Genomic DNA, 17,333 nt, shown 5'->3' with positions numbered 1-17,333 from the left:
TAATCGCTCCGAAAGAAAAAAAAAAATGTGTCCCCCCCCTCTAACTTTTGAACCATAGGTCCAAAAAATATGAAAAAAATCGTGGAAGTAGAGCTTAAGAAAGACATTAAATGAAAACTATAGCGGACATGATCAGTTTAGCTGTTTTTGAGTTATCGCAAAAAGTTTTCCCTTCATAGTAAAAAGACTTACTTTAATTAGATACTGATTATGTAAATTTGCCTATTTGTTTAACTCGGGTGAAAGGTACCGTTTCATCCCTTGGTTAACAATTTACTATACTTTAAGCTCCAGTTTAGCTTATTGTGACGGAAGAGTAACTACGAAACCCTACACTGAGCGTGGCCCGACATGCTCTTGGCCGGTTTTTTTAATACACTGTGGGAACGAGTAACCCGACAGACTTTAACCACGTATTTCTGACGTCATATGGAGTTTTGATCAAATTCGACAAAAATGTGTGTGTATTTGCACACGACACGTTATTTATTTTTACATCTTGGTAAAAAAAAAACATTACAGCGAATGTAGGTGATAGTTATTTGCTTTACAAGGGGGCAACGTTGTTGTTTAACCACTCGTACTAATATTGATACCCAAGCAAGCGAAAGATTCAAAAATTGAAGTTCGAGCAGTGTAATGACTATGGTGACCGTTGCGAGGGTTTCAAGGTTAAACAGACTTTGCCTCCGAGTAAACACAACATTTTTCACCACACCAATGCGAGGAAAATACTAACTATGAAATTAAATACCAAAAAAATCAAACCAAATCAAATACTACCGCAAAAACCGAAATTCGCAAATTGCGGGTATCATTCTCTTTTACTCTCACTACTCGTAAGACGTAATTAGAGTACAGAGAAAAATGCCCGCAATTGACGAACTTCGATTTTCGCGGTTGTAGCCCAGCGAACAATCGTGTATGCTCGGCGGTGTAAGCACTCCGGCAGCGATTGACCGCCGTGCGCTCCCGCGGTGCATTGGTTCGTTTCGTGGCACGATTTGAAAATATGGATTTCTTAATTTTATGTTTTTTTTTATACCGTATTTTGCCGCCCCCTCTCATGTGCCGCCCGGGGCTATGGCCCCCCTAGCCCCCCCCTCGCTACGCCTCTGATCTAGCCAGAGCCAGACGCTTTGACGCCGATCACTATAAGTATATAAAAAAAGTTAAATCTATTAAAGTTGGTGAGCCGTACGCCGTACCTATTTTTGCCAAAATGTATGCTCGATTATGGTGTGAAAATGTAATACAATCTTAAGTAAATTTTAATGTATACATATATTTAGTATATTATACAAACTTGTAAAGTAGTATGCTTTTACATAATCAGCGTACCTATTTTTCAGTAATTATGAGCCGGTTTCTTCGATTGAGACATGAACATTAACTAGACTAGAGAGCCATCTCTTTGCCCGAAAGCGTACCATAAAAGTAGGAGTATAAGTTTCATTCAAGCGTATGTACTCATTTTTTGTTTCAGTTTCTGCGGGTAATTTTTGTTGTGATAATGTTTTTAGCTTCCGTTTTAATATTTAAGGCTCTATAATTAAAAGGTCATTGAATAAATCGTTCTTAATTAATATTGTATGTAATGTTTCATTTCATCAAGTCTGTACTAATGGTGTTGCTAGCATTTAAATTTCATTCAGGCTTTGATTTGCAAATTGTATCAATAATTTTGCGTGCTATAAAGATATTAATTTGTTATTTTCCTCAAGGATATTATAAATTTTAGGATAAATATTTTATTTATGGTTAATTTTAATAAATATTTTCAAGACAAACACGAAGTGAATGCCGCAAGTCAAGTACAGACGCCATTAAATGAACCGTTGCGTATCGTTGCTGGTTTGTCAAATTATTGATGCGGTGGTTTGAATTGAAGTGCGAAGCTCCGCATTTCCAATAATATTCGTTTTATATGTTATATTTTAATTTAAGTAAATGAATTTGTGATTTGTGTTGAGTTTATATTATTTGTCGTAAGTGCTTATTCAGTTAATCATGGTTCTCGCGGAACGAAGTACTGATGTTCGAAACGGGAAGCGGTCGAGAGGGCCTAGCCCCAACGGCCATGGAAGTCCAGATTCCAGTTCTGAGGATGAAAATGGTAAAGTACTCTTTAATAATTGCTGGTTGCTTTCTGATCTTAAGGTTGAGTTTCTGATGAACTTATCACAGATTGCATGTGGTTTTTGTTCATCGCAGACGTCACTGAGTATGAGTCGTCCATCCGCGGGATGACCATTTGTTGCGGGGCTTTTACGTTGTTGTATATTCACCAGCATTATCATGATTTTGTAAATGTCACCTAAATTCATGCTTTCTTTTTTATGCTTCTCATCATCTACATCTGCCTCCATCTACATACTGCTCATCTCATCCTCGTCATGTAATATGAAACAAGCAGTAGTGCCATTTGCAGCTGAGAAGATAAGAGTAGGACGGGATTACCAGGCAGTGTGCCCCGAGCTCGAACCCTTGGAACAGCGAAGACCTGAACTAATTTCTGACAGAGCATTGCTTGTGTGGTCACCTACTTGTGACATATCTGACTCCAAATGTAAGTTTCATATCTAAATTAAGCTATTTATATAATACATTTTGAATTGTTAATCAGTTTTAAAATAATTTTGTTATAGTGGATGAATACATAACTATAGCCAAAGAAAAATATGGATATAATGGTGAACAAGCTCTTGGTATGTTATTCTGGCATAAACATGACTTAAATCGGGCCTCAATGGATTTGGCAAACTTCACACCCTTTCCGGATGAGTGGACAGTGGAGGATAAAGTGCTATTTGAGCAAGCATTCCAGTTTCATGGCAAAAGTTTTCACAGAATTAGGCAGATGGTAAGTACTACTGCCTACAAATGCTAGCTGTGTCAATAGTAGTTAATGTAATATCTGTTTTCTTATAAAAATTCAAACTCATTGAAGTAAAAACTAGATTAGAATTGCCTTGGCAAGCATTTTGAATGATGCTTAGCATGAGGTATATTGAGCTTTTATTTCATAAGATTTTTTTTTTTGTAGTAAAAAAGTACAGATGTTTTTCCATAACTAAGGCTAACTTTTAAGATTATGATAATAAATACAACAACCAATACCTGGGTAAACATTAGTTTACCCAGGTATTGGCTGTTGTATTTATAAATATTTTGATGTATTTTTCATGCCACTATATGATGTTACTATAAATTTTCACCTACTTGCAGAATAAATTTTTAATTTTGACTATTTTAACAATATTTTGTTTTTCCTACAGTTACCTGACAAATCAATAGCGTCTTTAGTTAAATATTACTATTCATGGAAAAAAACAAGAGCACGGACTTCACTGATGGATGTGGTTGGTGAAGGACGCACAGCTACAGGATCAGGCACAGGCAAGCGGGACTCAGGTGCCGGGTCTGAGCCCGGAGGCTCGGACAAGGAGTCTGATAATGATGAAAAGGTAGGCATTGCCAACATTTACAAGAATAGCTTACATGTAGAATGTCTCATTACCAAATATATTTTGCTGTACAGCCCCACTTTTATTTTGTGTATGTAATTTGTTAACAAAGTGACTGGATATTCAGATCTTTCCCCATTTGATAATTGCTGATGGTCTATCTGGATTGTCCAATAAAATCAGTTCCCTATAGTGGCACTAGTAGTGAATAGAAATGCAGAGTAGTGTACATTTTGATTGGTAGTCCCTCTTTTTGATAATAATATACTTTCCAAGCCCTCTAGACAAACTGACTTTATTTCCGACTCAGTAACTCAGCGTTTAATGGTGCCCGTTGACTGAACAAGGACTTAGGTATTATACTTGAAATCTGCTATAGTTCTTTATGAGTTATGGGCATGTGTTGGCTATGACAGAAGTGGACTATCCATCGAGGTATTGTCCGCGGGAGCAGGTCGCCCGGCCCGGCGACGCGCAGCGAGCGCAGCAGCTCGCAAGGCGCCCAGGTGGGTCCTCCCACTTCATTTCTCACGGAAACTCGATGTTCAGTGTCTTCTTCCATTCTCTCACCATGTCTGTCTATTTAATTGGTGTTTTATCATTCATATTTCGATGTCTGTCAAATTCCCTCTCCCAGATGTTGATCTGTTCCAAGGTTCCCATTCAATGGTGTCTGTTTTCGTCATGCAGTACCTATAGTAATGCACTTATCATTCATGTCTACTTTCTGATGTTTGGCTTGTGACCACGCTTCACGCATCATTTTTATTTTCGTAGATTGCATATCATAAATTCATTTTAGTAATAGCAGCTAATTAATTTTTCATATAGACACACATCCTCTAGTTTTGAAATTCATTTCTAACTTTTTGTTTTTACTATTTGTTACCATCATGTATTATTATTTGATTGTTAGCTATTGCTTTATTTTTGTTTTTGACTGCTCTGCATTTTTATCTACATACTATTGCTAGTCTCATGTGAAACTTTTATTTATTTCAAAGAAATAAGGTTTTAATGATTCATCCTAATGAGTAGTCTCCTGTTTTTGTAAAAAATGTCTACTTTAACTTCTCAGTTGAGGATGTTTTACTTATTATGTGTATGTGCCTATGTGGTGTTTAATTCCATGGATTGTCGCAGCACTGAAATAATATTGATTTCCTAAGCTTTTTATCCTCTTCACTAAACAGAAGGGTGCTTTGCTCTATAATTAATGGAATGAATGTTGTTTCGGAGATGTTCATGTTAACAACTTTGTCATAATTATCATAAATCTATGTTAAATACAGACATTTATTGCACTACTTATAATTATAAATGGAAATAATTTCGCGCTTCCAAACCCTTTTCCCTAAAACCTAATTCCCGCATGCTTCCTTTAACAGCCCCAGATAAACTTATAAGTAAACTGTGTGTGCAGAATGGCATTTTAACGGGTTTTTAAAAGAAGTGTGTAAGGGATTCCTTGAAAGTCTGTCCTATACGTAGGAGCGCGTAAGGAGTTGATTGCTAGTAAAATGTTGTTGGGGTTTAGGGCGAGAATGGCGGCGAGGGCGCGGGCAAGTGGTGCTCGGTGTGCGGCATTCAATGCTCCCAGACCACGGCGCACAACTCGCAAAAGCTGTGTCAGGCCTGCCTCGTGCACGCCAGGTAGTATCCTCCAAGCTTAGGTAACACTCATTGTATCCATCCGTTTGAATCTTGCATGTCTTTAAAGTTAGACTTGAATCGATTAGGATTGTTGTTTGAATGTTGGCGGTGATGTGACAGACGCACGGGGACGATGAGACCGCTCTGTGGCCCGTCGGGGCGGCGCGGGCCCGGCTCCAAACAGCAGCGATACAAGCACCGGCTGCCGAGAGGCATTTACATCAATCATGATGATTTGGTGGCCATGGCGACCGGCCCGCAGCCCGGCGAGCCTTCGCAGCCCGGGCTCGTCAATCAGGGCGAGGCAATGCTCAAAGCCATGGACAGAGAAATTATATCTCTCAAGAGACAAGTAAGACGCCACCCGTCGACAGTGTCGCTATGTAGTACCGTAGCGGGAGACGCATTCTCACTCTACGTTGACACTTGCTAACAATCCCCACGTTTTGTATTAATTTTAACATGTGAAGCGTTTGTGTGATGTAATGTGAGAATGTGATTCTAACAACCATTGCTCCCAGACGAACAAGAGTAGTGTTAATCTGTAATACGCACTAGGCGGTATTGCATTTGCTTAGAAATGCATTCTGCACCACAGAAACTCATTTTACCTCCCATGTCCTTTATTATTTATGTCGCAATTTATTTATTAATACATTCCCACAAACCTACTACTAGTTTCTTGGATAATCCAGATATGCACTACCAGTCGTTCTTAGTTTGCTAGTGCTTATTTAATTTTTTGTGTATCCTGTGGAAACTAAAGCTTGTGAATTTCTCTCACAGGTGCAACAGAATAAGCAGCAACTGAGTGCAATGAAACGAAAAGTGGGAGACAGTGGAGTTGAGGAACTGAGGCCTGGTGAGCCTCCGGCAAAAATAAACTCACGATGGACTAATGATGAGCTATTAATGGCTGTGACAGCAGTTCGGAAATATGGTAAGCTGATATACTGGAATATGTTGCCTTTTTCATCAATTTCATCTAACTGGGCGTCAATGGCATGTTTGTAAGAACTGATTTAAAGTGCAGTAACGAAGAAGAATACCGCAATTAAACTCTATTTCTTTGTGTTCAGGCAAAGACTTTCAGGCCATCGCAGAGACATTGGGCACGAAGACCGAAGCGCACGTGCGCACGTTCTTCATCTCGTACCGTCGACGATACAACCTGGACGCCGTGCTGCGAGAGCATGAGGCTGACCGCGGCAACGCCAACCATATACCTGCAGGTACACCAGTACAAACTGGACTTTATGCTGTGGCAATAATGCTTACTTTTTTTTTATCTCGTAATGCCGGCGATTCAACCTGGACGCCGTACTGCGTGAGTACGAGGCAGATCGCAGCAACGCCAGCCACACACCTGGCACAAATGGCACTTTATGCTTTTGCAATAAGGCTCATGTTTATACAGACCTGGGCGCCAAATTAACCACAGTTAAAGCCAAATTGATAACTTGCTTAAAAAGTACAAATTAAGTCCAACCATCATATAATCACTTACCAGAAGTTTGTTTTGTCGCTATTTTTGCTCACCAGATATACTTTTCTGACAGATAAACAATCGGACATGTGAAATTTTTATTGTTTTTCGTATCGTGTAGTTAGTCGTATGGATTAGTAACTGGTTACAAATATTTGGTGGTCTATTATGGTTAAGTTTCTTTTATGAAACATGAGAGGATGTATTATTATGTACAGTCAGTAGTAGAAGTGGCTAAGGCAGCGACTTCAAAATAACCTAAACCAATCACTTTATTATTATGAGACTACATGTGTCTGGATATTTTTGAATACCACATCCACTTAGCCGCTCTTGCTGCTTGCTTGCTCGGTAGGAATTAATTTGAATGATGACTTTTCAGGAACTACAAGCACGGAAAACGCTGAGAGTGCTGTTGATAACTCTAACAATGGGACAGCTTCCCCACAAATCACATCTAAGGATGAAAAAGTAAGTCAACAGCATACCTATTCAATGTGTTTGTCCACGCATTCACTGCTTCTCATGTGTCGTTCAGGAGAAATGTTATGATATGTATATATTTTGTGATAGACGGAAGTAGACAGCGAGGGCGTGGCCATCGGCGCGCCGGCGGAACAGGGCGGGCCGCCCACCACGCCGCCCAAGCACAAGCCCGCCAAGTGATGCCGCCAAACTGTAGGCGTGCCGGCGGAACAGGGCGGGCCGCCCACCACGCCGCCCAAGCTCAAGCCCGCCAAGTGATGCCGCCACACTGTAGGCGCGCCGGCGGAACAGGGCGGGCCGCCCACCACGCCGCCCAAGCACAAGCCCGCCAAGTGAAGCCGCCACGCTGTCGGCGCGCCGGCGGTGCAGGGCGGGCCGCCCACCACGCCGCCCAAGCACAAGCCTGCCAAGTGAAGCCGCCACGCTGTCGGCGCGCCGGCGGAGCAGGGCGGGCCGCCCACCACGCCGCCCAAGCACAAGCCCGCCAAGTGATGCTGCCACGCTGTCGGCGCGCCGGCGGAGCAGGGCGGGCCGCCCACCACGCCGCCCAAGCACAAGCCCGCCAAGTGATGCCGCCACGCTGTCGGCGCGCCGGCGGAGCAGGGCGGGCCGCCCACCACGCCGCCCAAGCACAAGCCCGCCAAGTGATGCCGCCACGCTGTCGGCGCGCCAGTGGAGCAGGGCGGGCCGCCCACCATGCCGCCCAAGCACAAGTCCGCCAACTGATGCCGCCACGCTGTCGGCGTGCCGAGCGGCGTTGCGCCTCCCCGCCGCCTGTAGGGCCATGTGACATACTAATGGAGGGCCGAGCGGCATTCGTTCACCGTGCAGGTCACAGGCGCTTATGGTCCTAATGGAGTTAGGGTTGTCCCAAAAACGAATAAGTTATTCGTACCTTAGTATTTCGTTGCCGTCGTACGAGGTAAACGGTAAACAGAGTAGGAATGAAATCATGGACACTTTTCTTCCATTATGATAGAAGAATCTGTAATTCTGTGTAACAATAAAACGTGTAATTTTCATGGAATAAAAAGGTGAGGGGCACGTTTTTTTTTTTGTCAACTGTCCTTGTAAAGATTAGCTCGATGTCAAAATGCCACAGTTTTATAGGTGTGCTGAAAGTATCCTTGAAATGTATAGTTTGGTGTAAGTTAAAAATGCGATATTTTGGGATTAAGCTATATTCAGGTGCATTTGCCAATTTTAATGAATTTATACAGTCATTGTCTCACAGGCTTGTCATCCATCGTCAATCAATCACAAAATTATTTGCTAGGTTTGCTAACATTTAAACGATTTATTTTATGAGTATCAAAGCAATATGTTCACAATTGGAATATTCATTCTATGACATTTCTTATAAGTCTTATGTAATGAATTATAATTTTCCTACCAGGAGATGTAGTAAATAAATCTTCAAAGATGATAAGTATAATAAGAAATAACCCTCGTGGAGATCAAGTATTGTCACAAAAGATCTATTTTGTTGCTATGAAATTTCTAGTTTGCCTAATATTGATAGTTAGGGAGTCTGTTTTGAAATATTTTAACATTACACAACATATAGGATGATCACAATCAGTCAGTACTTCACAAATGAGATAAAAAATATCAATGTTAATAATGATAATTTATCATTATTATGTAATATGTACATGTTACTTCTCGCATTCCACATTTGCGAAATAATGCCTGATGTAAATCCAGCTCCTAAGTCGTAAGTCTCAATGTTATGCACAAAATGTGCATGTGTAAAACGAAATGGTGCAAAATGTAATAAATAATTATGGAAGATACGTGATCTAGATGAGGTTTTGTCGGCTGTATAATAAAAAGTTCAGAGTAACGCCAGTATACGCTTCAGGAAAACATCATTTTATTGAGTTGGAATTTTATTCAAGTTATAAGACTGGGTTTTGTGAAGGCAAGTTTTGTCGTGTCAGATGATTAATATCGAAGTAGTGGTTTAGCATTATATGCTTCTTACTTGCTTTTATGAACTCCATTCCAAAAGTCAGATTTTGTTGACTTCTAAACGAATGATACGGCATATTCATAATGTAATCACTTAAAGGATGCATCATGGCAAATTTTTAAATCTAAACACTATCTATGATCTCCTTGGATTTGTGTGATAGCGTTTCAACGTACCTATAGGAATATTATATTCACTTGCCTTGATTGAGGATAAATTATGTCTCGTATACTCGCATCTTAATATACGCATATGACAGAGTACTGCATGTATTGCAGTGTTACTGATAATAGTTTTGTATTATAAATAAGAGCAAATAGTAGCTAGGCATTTTCATGTAGTCTTAATTTATGGATAAGTGTATTATCTTATCAATTTTAAATGTCCACGTCGCTTGTAGTTTTACGTTAAAACTAACATTCAATCTATCTATATCCAAACATTCTTTATTCTACGATGCTCGTAGAAGTCTGATATTCTTGGTTATTTTGCGAAAATTATGTATAAAAAACAATAATTATATTAATTATACAATAAACTAAACATTGGAAGCAATGTTAATATCTTAAGATAGCTAGGCATCCGTTTTGAGCTGCACATATTTTTGTGGTCTGAAGCTGGCCTGATAGTTTACATGGGGTCAATCAACATTCAATTCATGACCAAGATAACATTTCTGCGACCAGTCAAGTAATTTTTTTGTTCCAAATAGTAAATTAGTTAAATCTAGTAGGAGCAGATGATATATCAAAATAATATACTATTAACGATATTTTTGTATGTTAAAGGACAGCTCACAATTTAGGGCAATTATGTGTGGAAGCGTGTTTTATAGTTTGAAATTTAACTTTATTTTATAGTATTATGACTTTTAAATCTTATTCTAAATAGATTTCATTCAATTTAGGTTAATGGATTTATACTTGCGTAGTTTTAAAGCATAATGTACTAGTTTTAATGTACGTACATCACGAATGAGATGATATATTTGGTCTTACCGAACCGAAGACGTGGTTACCGATATTAAGTTTTTATTGACGTAGTGATGTTTCAGTTTTTTATGTAACTAACACCAGATATAAGCATTTTAAATGAAATATAAGCACTTCTTATTTTCCGAAAAACATTTGGCTACTTGTTTCGAAAATAACAGGGAAATGTCCGCCTAAAAGTGTTTTTTCGCTGTTATAGCTTTCTAACACATTTACGTAAGCAATATGTTTAATTCATAGTTTTGTATATTTTTAATTTTAAGCGGGATCATCTTCGCTTCAATATGTGATCATGTATTCTGATTGAACTTATATTTAAGCTGGTATTGGTTTTTTCTTAATTGTATCCTAGACTTGCTGAACGCCTGTAAATATTTAAACGCTGACATTACTATTTGCTTGTTATAATCCCATTTATAAATTCCATAAGAATTCGTCGGACACATCTTGAAATGTATTAGAAACAAAATGTTAGTCTTATTTACATATGTCAACAACTCCAAAGAAATCCACATAATGAAGTCATCTTATTTATTGATGCTAATTAGAGCAAGTAAGATTATTGTTGCTGAATTAAATTATTTTTTATTTAGAATGATGTGTTCTGTATATTAAGGATATTAATCATTTTCGTTTATGAAGTTCTTTATTATTTAAGTTAAAGCTCAAATAACCCGTGTTAGTCTATGAGTGACGCTCTGAATGACTTATGGTTTCTACAAATGATTAGGTACAATGTTTAAAATCGAGGATGCTTTGATTTTGGTTTAAGGATATTAAATAAGCATAAGTACGTTAAACGAGCATTTCATTTTACCCACTAATAAATCTAATAATTAACTTTATTTCTAGTAATTCTAGTAGTTAAATCCAGAGATGTGACTTATTTGAAATACTTGTATTTAAAATGCAAATACAAAATGCAAAATACCTATTTTGTATTTAAATACGTTTTAAAGAAAACTATTTTGTATTTTATTTCAAATAGTTTTTGGGACCTATTTTCAAAATACAAAATACTTTTTATTAGGTGAAGTAAGTAGGAGTTACAATCTCTTCTGACGTTACAATCCTTGCAACTCTCTCATTCTTTTATGGCGACCGGTCTGGCGTAGTGGGCAGTGACCCTGCCTATGAAGCCGATGGTCCCGGGTTCAAATCCTGGTAAGGGCATTTATTTGTGTGATGAACACAGATATTTATTCCTGAGTCATGGGTGTTATCTGTTTTTTTTTGTGTATTTGTTCACTATGAATTTTTTGAAACAGGGTTTAACACAATAAGCCACTATTGTAAACCTCTAGGGTTTATGTAATAGTTGGCAAGATCGCGCGGACCGATCCGCGTTTGCTTAATACTATTATTACATACTTAGTTATGTTTTCCTGTCGAAGCTGTTATTGTATCTATCGTTTAATTATCGACCTTATGTATATGTATATGTACTTAAGTATTTATAAATATTTATCATTGTCTAGTACCCACAACACAAGCCTTAATGAGCTTATTACAGTTATTACTGTGGGACTTAGTCAATTTGTGTAATAATGTCCTATAATATTTATTTATTATTTTAACATAGAACTGGTGAATCTGTTTAGTAACGCCGCAAATGACGACAAGCGTAGCGAGAGATTAAAAATGTTGAATCTTAAGCGTTGCAAGGGTTTCAAGGCACGAGAGGTAAACAAACTTTTCTGCCCTGGTGAAACACAAACGAGACGTTTTCACCAACCAACGAGAGGTATATACTAGCTGTAAAACAATACAAATCTAAATTAATGCTTTTAATAATTGACCGTTAAAAACCATCACTTAAAAGTCCATTCAACCGGTAAACATGAGGAGACACAAAATTTGTACTCTAGAGGACTGATATACACACTATTTTTAAAGAATAAAGAAAGCCTTTCCAAGTTGTAAATTCCGAGCAATACTAAATTTTTAATTCAGACTAGGTATTCACTATTTAAGAGTATCTTTTATCGCAAAGTATTTGTATTTTTAAAAAGCATTTTGAAAATACCTATTTTGTATTTAGTATTTTAAATACAAATTTGAAAACTATTTTGTATTTTGCATTTGAAATAGTATATCAAGGAAGTATTTGTATTTTGTATTTAAATACTTTTTATAAAGTATTTTTCACATCACTGGTTAAATCTTATCTCAAAACATTATAAAAGGTATGATACGACACCAGGATGCAATGGTCCGATTTTATTTCGTCACTTAATTTTTCAGGTATAAATTTATATTGACCACAGCACAGTGTAGAAAAAAAAAACTTAAAATCTTGAAGTCGGTTAAAAAAAAATAGGTATCGCTAGCTGACGCGGATGCCCGCTGCGTGCGCACGCTCGCGGGCCCTGCTCCCAGGCCAAATCCGTCGCACGCGCCCGCGCTAGTTTGCGCTGTTCATACAATTTCTTATTAGACGGGGCGTCCGTTCCGGATAATCCGCCTTAGCTAGCGGAGGCCCTTACACTTCGATACCTTCTGCTGTCAGCGGTCCGAGATTGCGCACTATACTATACTGTATGTGGGGCAAATGACAATGAGTAGCATAATTTATTTCGACGAAAGTTCTCATTTTTGCCATGTCAAGCGCGATCATTGGTTGTAGCTGCTTAGGGAATGTAATCGTCAGTTGTCAGTTCTCAGTCCCGCTGGATCCCGGTATTTGTGGGATCCTGCAAGTTAGTATATAATTGATAATAAATTTGAAGGTTCAGACATTATCTCTACATCGTGTATGAAGGGCATAATTAATATGAGTTCGTAATTCCTGTACCGCCCCTGACACAATGTTTTTTCGTCACACTTCTGTCGAAATACTTATTTACGATACAAGTGCGAAAAAGTAGCACCATATATATTGTAAAAATAAAAAGCGGCCAAGTGCGAGTCGGACTCGCCCATGAAGGGTTCCGTACCATTTATTAAATGACGTATTAAAAAAAAAACTACTTACTACATCTCGTTCAAACCAATTTTCGGTGGCAGTTTGCATGGTAATGTATATCATATATTTTTTTTAGATTTTTCATTCTGTTTTTTATAAGTTACAGGGGGGGGGGGGGACACATTTTTTTCACTTTGGAAGTGTCTCTCGCGCAAACTATTCAGTTTAGAAAAAAATGATATTAGAAACCTAAATATCATTTTTGAAGACCTCTCCATAGATACCCCACACGTATGGGTTTGATGAAACAACTAAGTATGGGGAACCCCCAAAATGTATTGTTTTTTTTTGTCATTTGGCTACGGAACCCTAAAAATTACCTAATTTCGGACGTACATTACAGCCCTAGGTTGAAATTTAGGATTTACGGACCGCATCGCCTAGCAAGTGTGATGAAGAAATACATTACAGCCCTAGGTCGATGTTTAGGATTTATGGACCGCATCGTCTACGTGTACACCTTTTATGAGCAAGTGTGATGAAAAGTTCTTTATTTAACTCTATTATTACAATTATTAGACACTACTTGTATAAAATATGCCCGTAGATTTATTATTGCTTTACACAATTTGCATTTGGCCTTCAAAAAATACTTCACACATGACACAGCGTAAGTTTCTTGGTAGGTACCTACTGTTGCCAGTACTAAAGTTAAAGTATTTACAAGCAAAAAATATTTTTTCATATAAATAAATGAATTTTTTAAATACATATCTAAACAAATATTACTCAATGCACAAGGTCGCAAAAAAATTATTATTATTATAAAACAAAAACCCGACTGCACACTAAAAAGAGGAAAACAAGCCCCACAAGAATATTGTTGTTATTGGTAAGTATCGCAGGCGGGGACCAACTTGACCGCCACCAACGAAAATACCTACCTAAGTAAGATTCTGCTAAAAGGTGAACTTAACAACCAACAACCAAAATGACTATAAGTAACCCTCTGTTGGTCCCCGCCTGCGATACTTACCATCAAAAACGTGTGTTTTCCTCTTTTTTGTGTGCAGTCGGGTTTTTTGTTTTTTTTTTTTTTATACTAATTTTTATTTATTTATAACTTTTTAGTTACCTCAAAAACTCCTATGACACTCCCGTGATCAAGACGAATCTAACGATACCTCATACATCAAAATCCATCAAGCCGTTTAGGCTACAGGAGGCCACATAGAAACAGACATACATACATACACTCAAAAAACATTACCCTCCTCCCTTTGGCAGTCGGGTAAAAATTGACAAGTTAGGACGAAATTCTCTTCCGTGTCTTTACCCCCTACCTCTACAAATGCATCTAGGCTCCGTGAAGAATTTCGGCCAGTAGGCAAATCCCGCAAAATCGTTTTCCCCCCGTATTTCGGAATCCTGGTATTCCCTGTATTGCATTCCCTATAGCTGCTCTACATGTGCTCCCACAGCTCCCACTGCACACTTCGTAAGTTCGCACATGCTACGCTGTTATGCTGTTGTTAACAGGATGCGTATAGGTAACCTGCGCTGCGTAAATGCATCATCATGCGCGGGTTACGCATCGCTTGCAATTTATAATAAATCCATCCTTTATGTCACCAAATTGTCAGTTAAACGTATATAGTACTTAATAGTGATTAGTTGATTATATGCTCTTTGCGTAAGTACTCTTCTTATCAGAAAAAAAACTAGAATGTCATCAATGACGATTCTTGGATGGATCAGTCATAACATACATAACTTATCGATTTAAAAAATCTATTTCCACTAGGTATTCTGAGGTGTATACTTTTCTAAATGGAGATCAAGATGACTACACCGATGCTTGGCAGGCTTCGGCTTGCTACCCTGCAGGATGTCTCCGACATATTTGAGCTCATCAACGAATCTATGGCGAAGAATTTCCGCATACGTCAAGTGTTTGACATAATTGTCCTTATGTAAGTAGGTACCTAATTTATTCTGCTGGATTTATAATGTGACTTGCGCTGAACTCCAACGTTTTCAACCAAGGTAGGCAAGTGTGGTTTATTTCCCTGCGTCCACCTGTGCGCCTGTAATAGTATTACGCAAAACTCTGCGTAGGGGACGGCACTAGCACAAACAGAGGGTCTACCGCAAAACACGAAAATCGAAATTTTGTTATGTCTCTATCACTCCATATTCGAGCGATAGAAGCAGAGAACGAAATTTCGATTTTCGCGATTCGCGGTAGGCCCTCTGCAGTGGCGGATTTGCCCTAAGGCCCAGAAGGCCCGACCCTAGAGCAAATAGGAGCGATAGGAGTGGCAGCAAGGCGGCAGCGGCAGGCGGCACTGGTGGTAGTCTGTATGATGGGTGCTGAGAAAGGAACGACTATGTTAACGGCGCCAATCATGGGACATTTAAGAGAAAATATGGAGTAGTTTTGATATTCCTACGACACCTGTAAAATTTCCACCGCTTTATGCGTTAAAAGTTGAATGTCCTATTCGTCCTTATGTTTTCTGTGTATTTAATGAAAGCTACTGCAATTTGTTTCAATGCTATTAACAAATTAAAACTATGGTTTTTTGCTCCAGTCATGCTGGGATGTATGGCGCCATTAATTTTCAAACTCATTAATATCAATGAAAAAGTAAACTTAAGCAGCTCTTTAGCTCTTGTTTAAGGTAAAATGTTGGCAGCATTTAAAAACTTTATTTTTAACTTTATCTGGGAAAAAAATTCAAATAAAGTATTCAAGTAGTTTATTTGCCGTCACTTATGAAATAAAAGTTTTAAACATGAGCCCTGTAATTACTTAATGTTTTTTTTTACACTAGCTTAGTAACAAGCTTATTATACAAAAAAATACATTTTATAGTTTGTTGTTTAAATATTCATTCACAGAATAAAATAAGTTTTTCTAATAAGCATTTGATTTAATTTCTTTGCAAAAATACTTCCTTTTTTTTTTTTTCTTCAGGTAATTTATTGTACAATTTTATTGAAACTTTTAAAGGGCCAGTCAATCGTAGTTTTAATCGGGAGGGTGGTGGTATTAATCTTGAATCTAGATGGGTAGGACGTGGGTACCTATGTCTCCTCGTCTTGTGTAAAATTCTGTTTACAGAATGTAAAGGCAGGATAGAGTAAGTATTTTGTGTTTTACGAAGTATGGCTTGCAGTAAACTGTTAATGCCTAGTAGTTAGGGAGGCGAATAGGGGAATTTTCGGTAATACTCGAGCGTGGCAGTTTAAGATATGAGAGATACCTTAGACCTAATAGAACAACCTTGTAAAGTATTTAGCTCTATATGTAGTGACGCGCGCCTAGGATAGACGATCAGATTAGTAAAAAAAAATTGACAGTCTGAAATACTCGAGCGCGTCAGATTAAGATATTGGGGGTTGATTTTAGTGTTTTAAGACTAAAATTAACTAATCTGACGATAAGTCCTTGACGCCGCCGAGTTATAGAGTCGCGAACTTGTAAAAAAAAACGTTAATCCGGCATTCTCGAGCGCGATTTTTTTATTTTTTATTTTGAAGAATATAATCTAAAACTTACTAAAAATACAAAATCTGCCGGTTTCCGCATGACCGGAAGTATGGAGGAGCCATTTCGTCTTCCGAAAAACGCGTTGCGGCATATAAGTCGCGAACGATACATTTTACAAAAAAAAAGTTTAAATAAACAGAAAAGGTAATTTTATTTTACACAAAAAAGGTCTCTTTACATTTTTGTCCAAAGTTAAAACTTTTTGACTTGAAGCATCATAAAAACTCAAACTCCCGGTTTTTAGGGTTCCGTAGCCAAATGGCAAAAAACGGAACCCTTATAGATTCGTCAAGTCCGACTGTCTGTCCGATTATGTCACAGACATTTTTTTCCGAAACTATAAGAGCTATACTGTTCAAACTTGGTATGTAGATGTATTCTATGAACCGCATTAAGATGTTTACACAAAAATAGAAAAAAAACAATAAATTTTGGGGGTTCCCCATACTTAGAACTGAAACTAAAAAAATCTTTTTTCATCAAACCCATACGTGTGGGGTATCTATAGATAGGTCTTTAAAAATGATATTGAGGTTTCTAATATAATTTTTTTCTAAACTGAATAGTTTGCGCGAGAGACACTTCCAAAATGGAAAGATGTTTGCCCCCCCCCCCCCCCTCGTAACTTCTAAAATAACAGAATGAAAAATCTAAAAAAAATATATGATATACATTACCATGCAAACTTCCACCGAAAATTGGTTTGAACGAGATCTAGTAAATAGTTTTTTTAATAAGTCATAAAATAAAAATATTTTTTTTTTTCATCAAACCCATACGTGTGGGGTATCTACGGATAGGTCATCAAAAAAC

The 17,333-nt window shown here is 37.9% G+C and overlaps 2 protein-coding genes across 4 annotated transcripts in view; both read left to right on the top strand.

Moving 5' to 3' along the window:
- The first annotated feature begins 1,820 nt into the window (after positions 1–1,820).
- LOC133525906 (REST corepressor) lies at positions 1,821–10,859 on the top strand. Of its 3 annotated transcripts, none has more exons than XM_061862321.1 (11): positions 1,821–2,116; positions 2,417–2,569; positions 2,649–2,863; positions 3,279–3,467; positions 3,884–3,973; positions 5,005–5,120; positions 5,241–5,472; positions 5,907–6,060; positions 6,200–6,352; positions 6,989–7,077; positions 7,180–10,859. In XM_061862321.1, the coding sequence occupies exons 1-11, from the start codon at positions 2,011–2,013 to the stop codon at positions 7,270–7,272; spliced, it is 1,590 nt and encodes a 529-aa protein (XP_061718305.1). In that variant the 5' UTR covers positions 1,821–2,010; the 3' UTR covers positions 7,273–10,859. The 3 variants fall into 3 exon arrangements, with proteins under 3 accessions (XP_061718305.1, XP_061718306.1, XP_061718307.1); XM_061862322.1 differs by having other exon boundaries at positions 1,823–2,116; positions 2,432–2,569; XM_061862323.1 differs by lacking the exon at positions 3,884–3,973 and having other exon boundaries at positions 1,826–2,116.
- Positions 10,860–14,059: 3,200 nt separating this feature from the next.
- Positions 14,060–17,333, top strand: part of LOC133525871 (cilia- and flagella-associated protein 61-like) — a 58,537-nt gene continuing 55,263 nt past the window's right edge. Inside the window, exon 1 of the mRNA XM_061862279.1 lies at positions 14,060–14,937. Within this exon, the coding sequence (XP_061718263.1) occupies positions 14,795–14,937 (143 nt within the window). The 5' untranslated portion in view covers positions 14,060–14,794. The remainder of the gene's footprint in view (positions 14,938–17,333) is intronic.

This window comes from Cydia pomonella, chromosome 15 (assembly GCF_033807575.1).
Source record: "Cydia pomonella isolate Wapato2018A chromosome 15, ilCydPomo1, whole genome shotgun sequence".
In the NCBI taxonomy this organism is placed as follows: Eukaryota; Metazoa; Arthropoda; class Insecta; order Lepidoptera; family Tortricidae; genus Cydia; species Cydia pomonella.
Note: the sequence above shows the minus strand (reverse complement) of the source record. Positions and strands in the feature narration are given on the sequence as shown.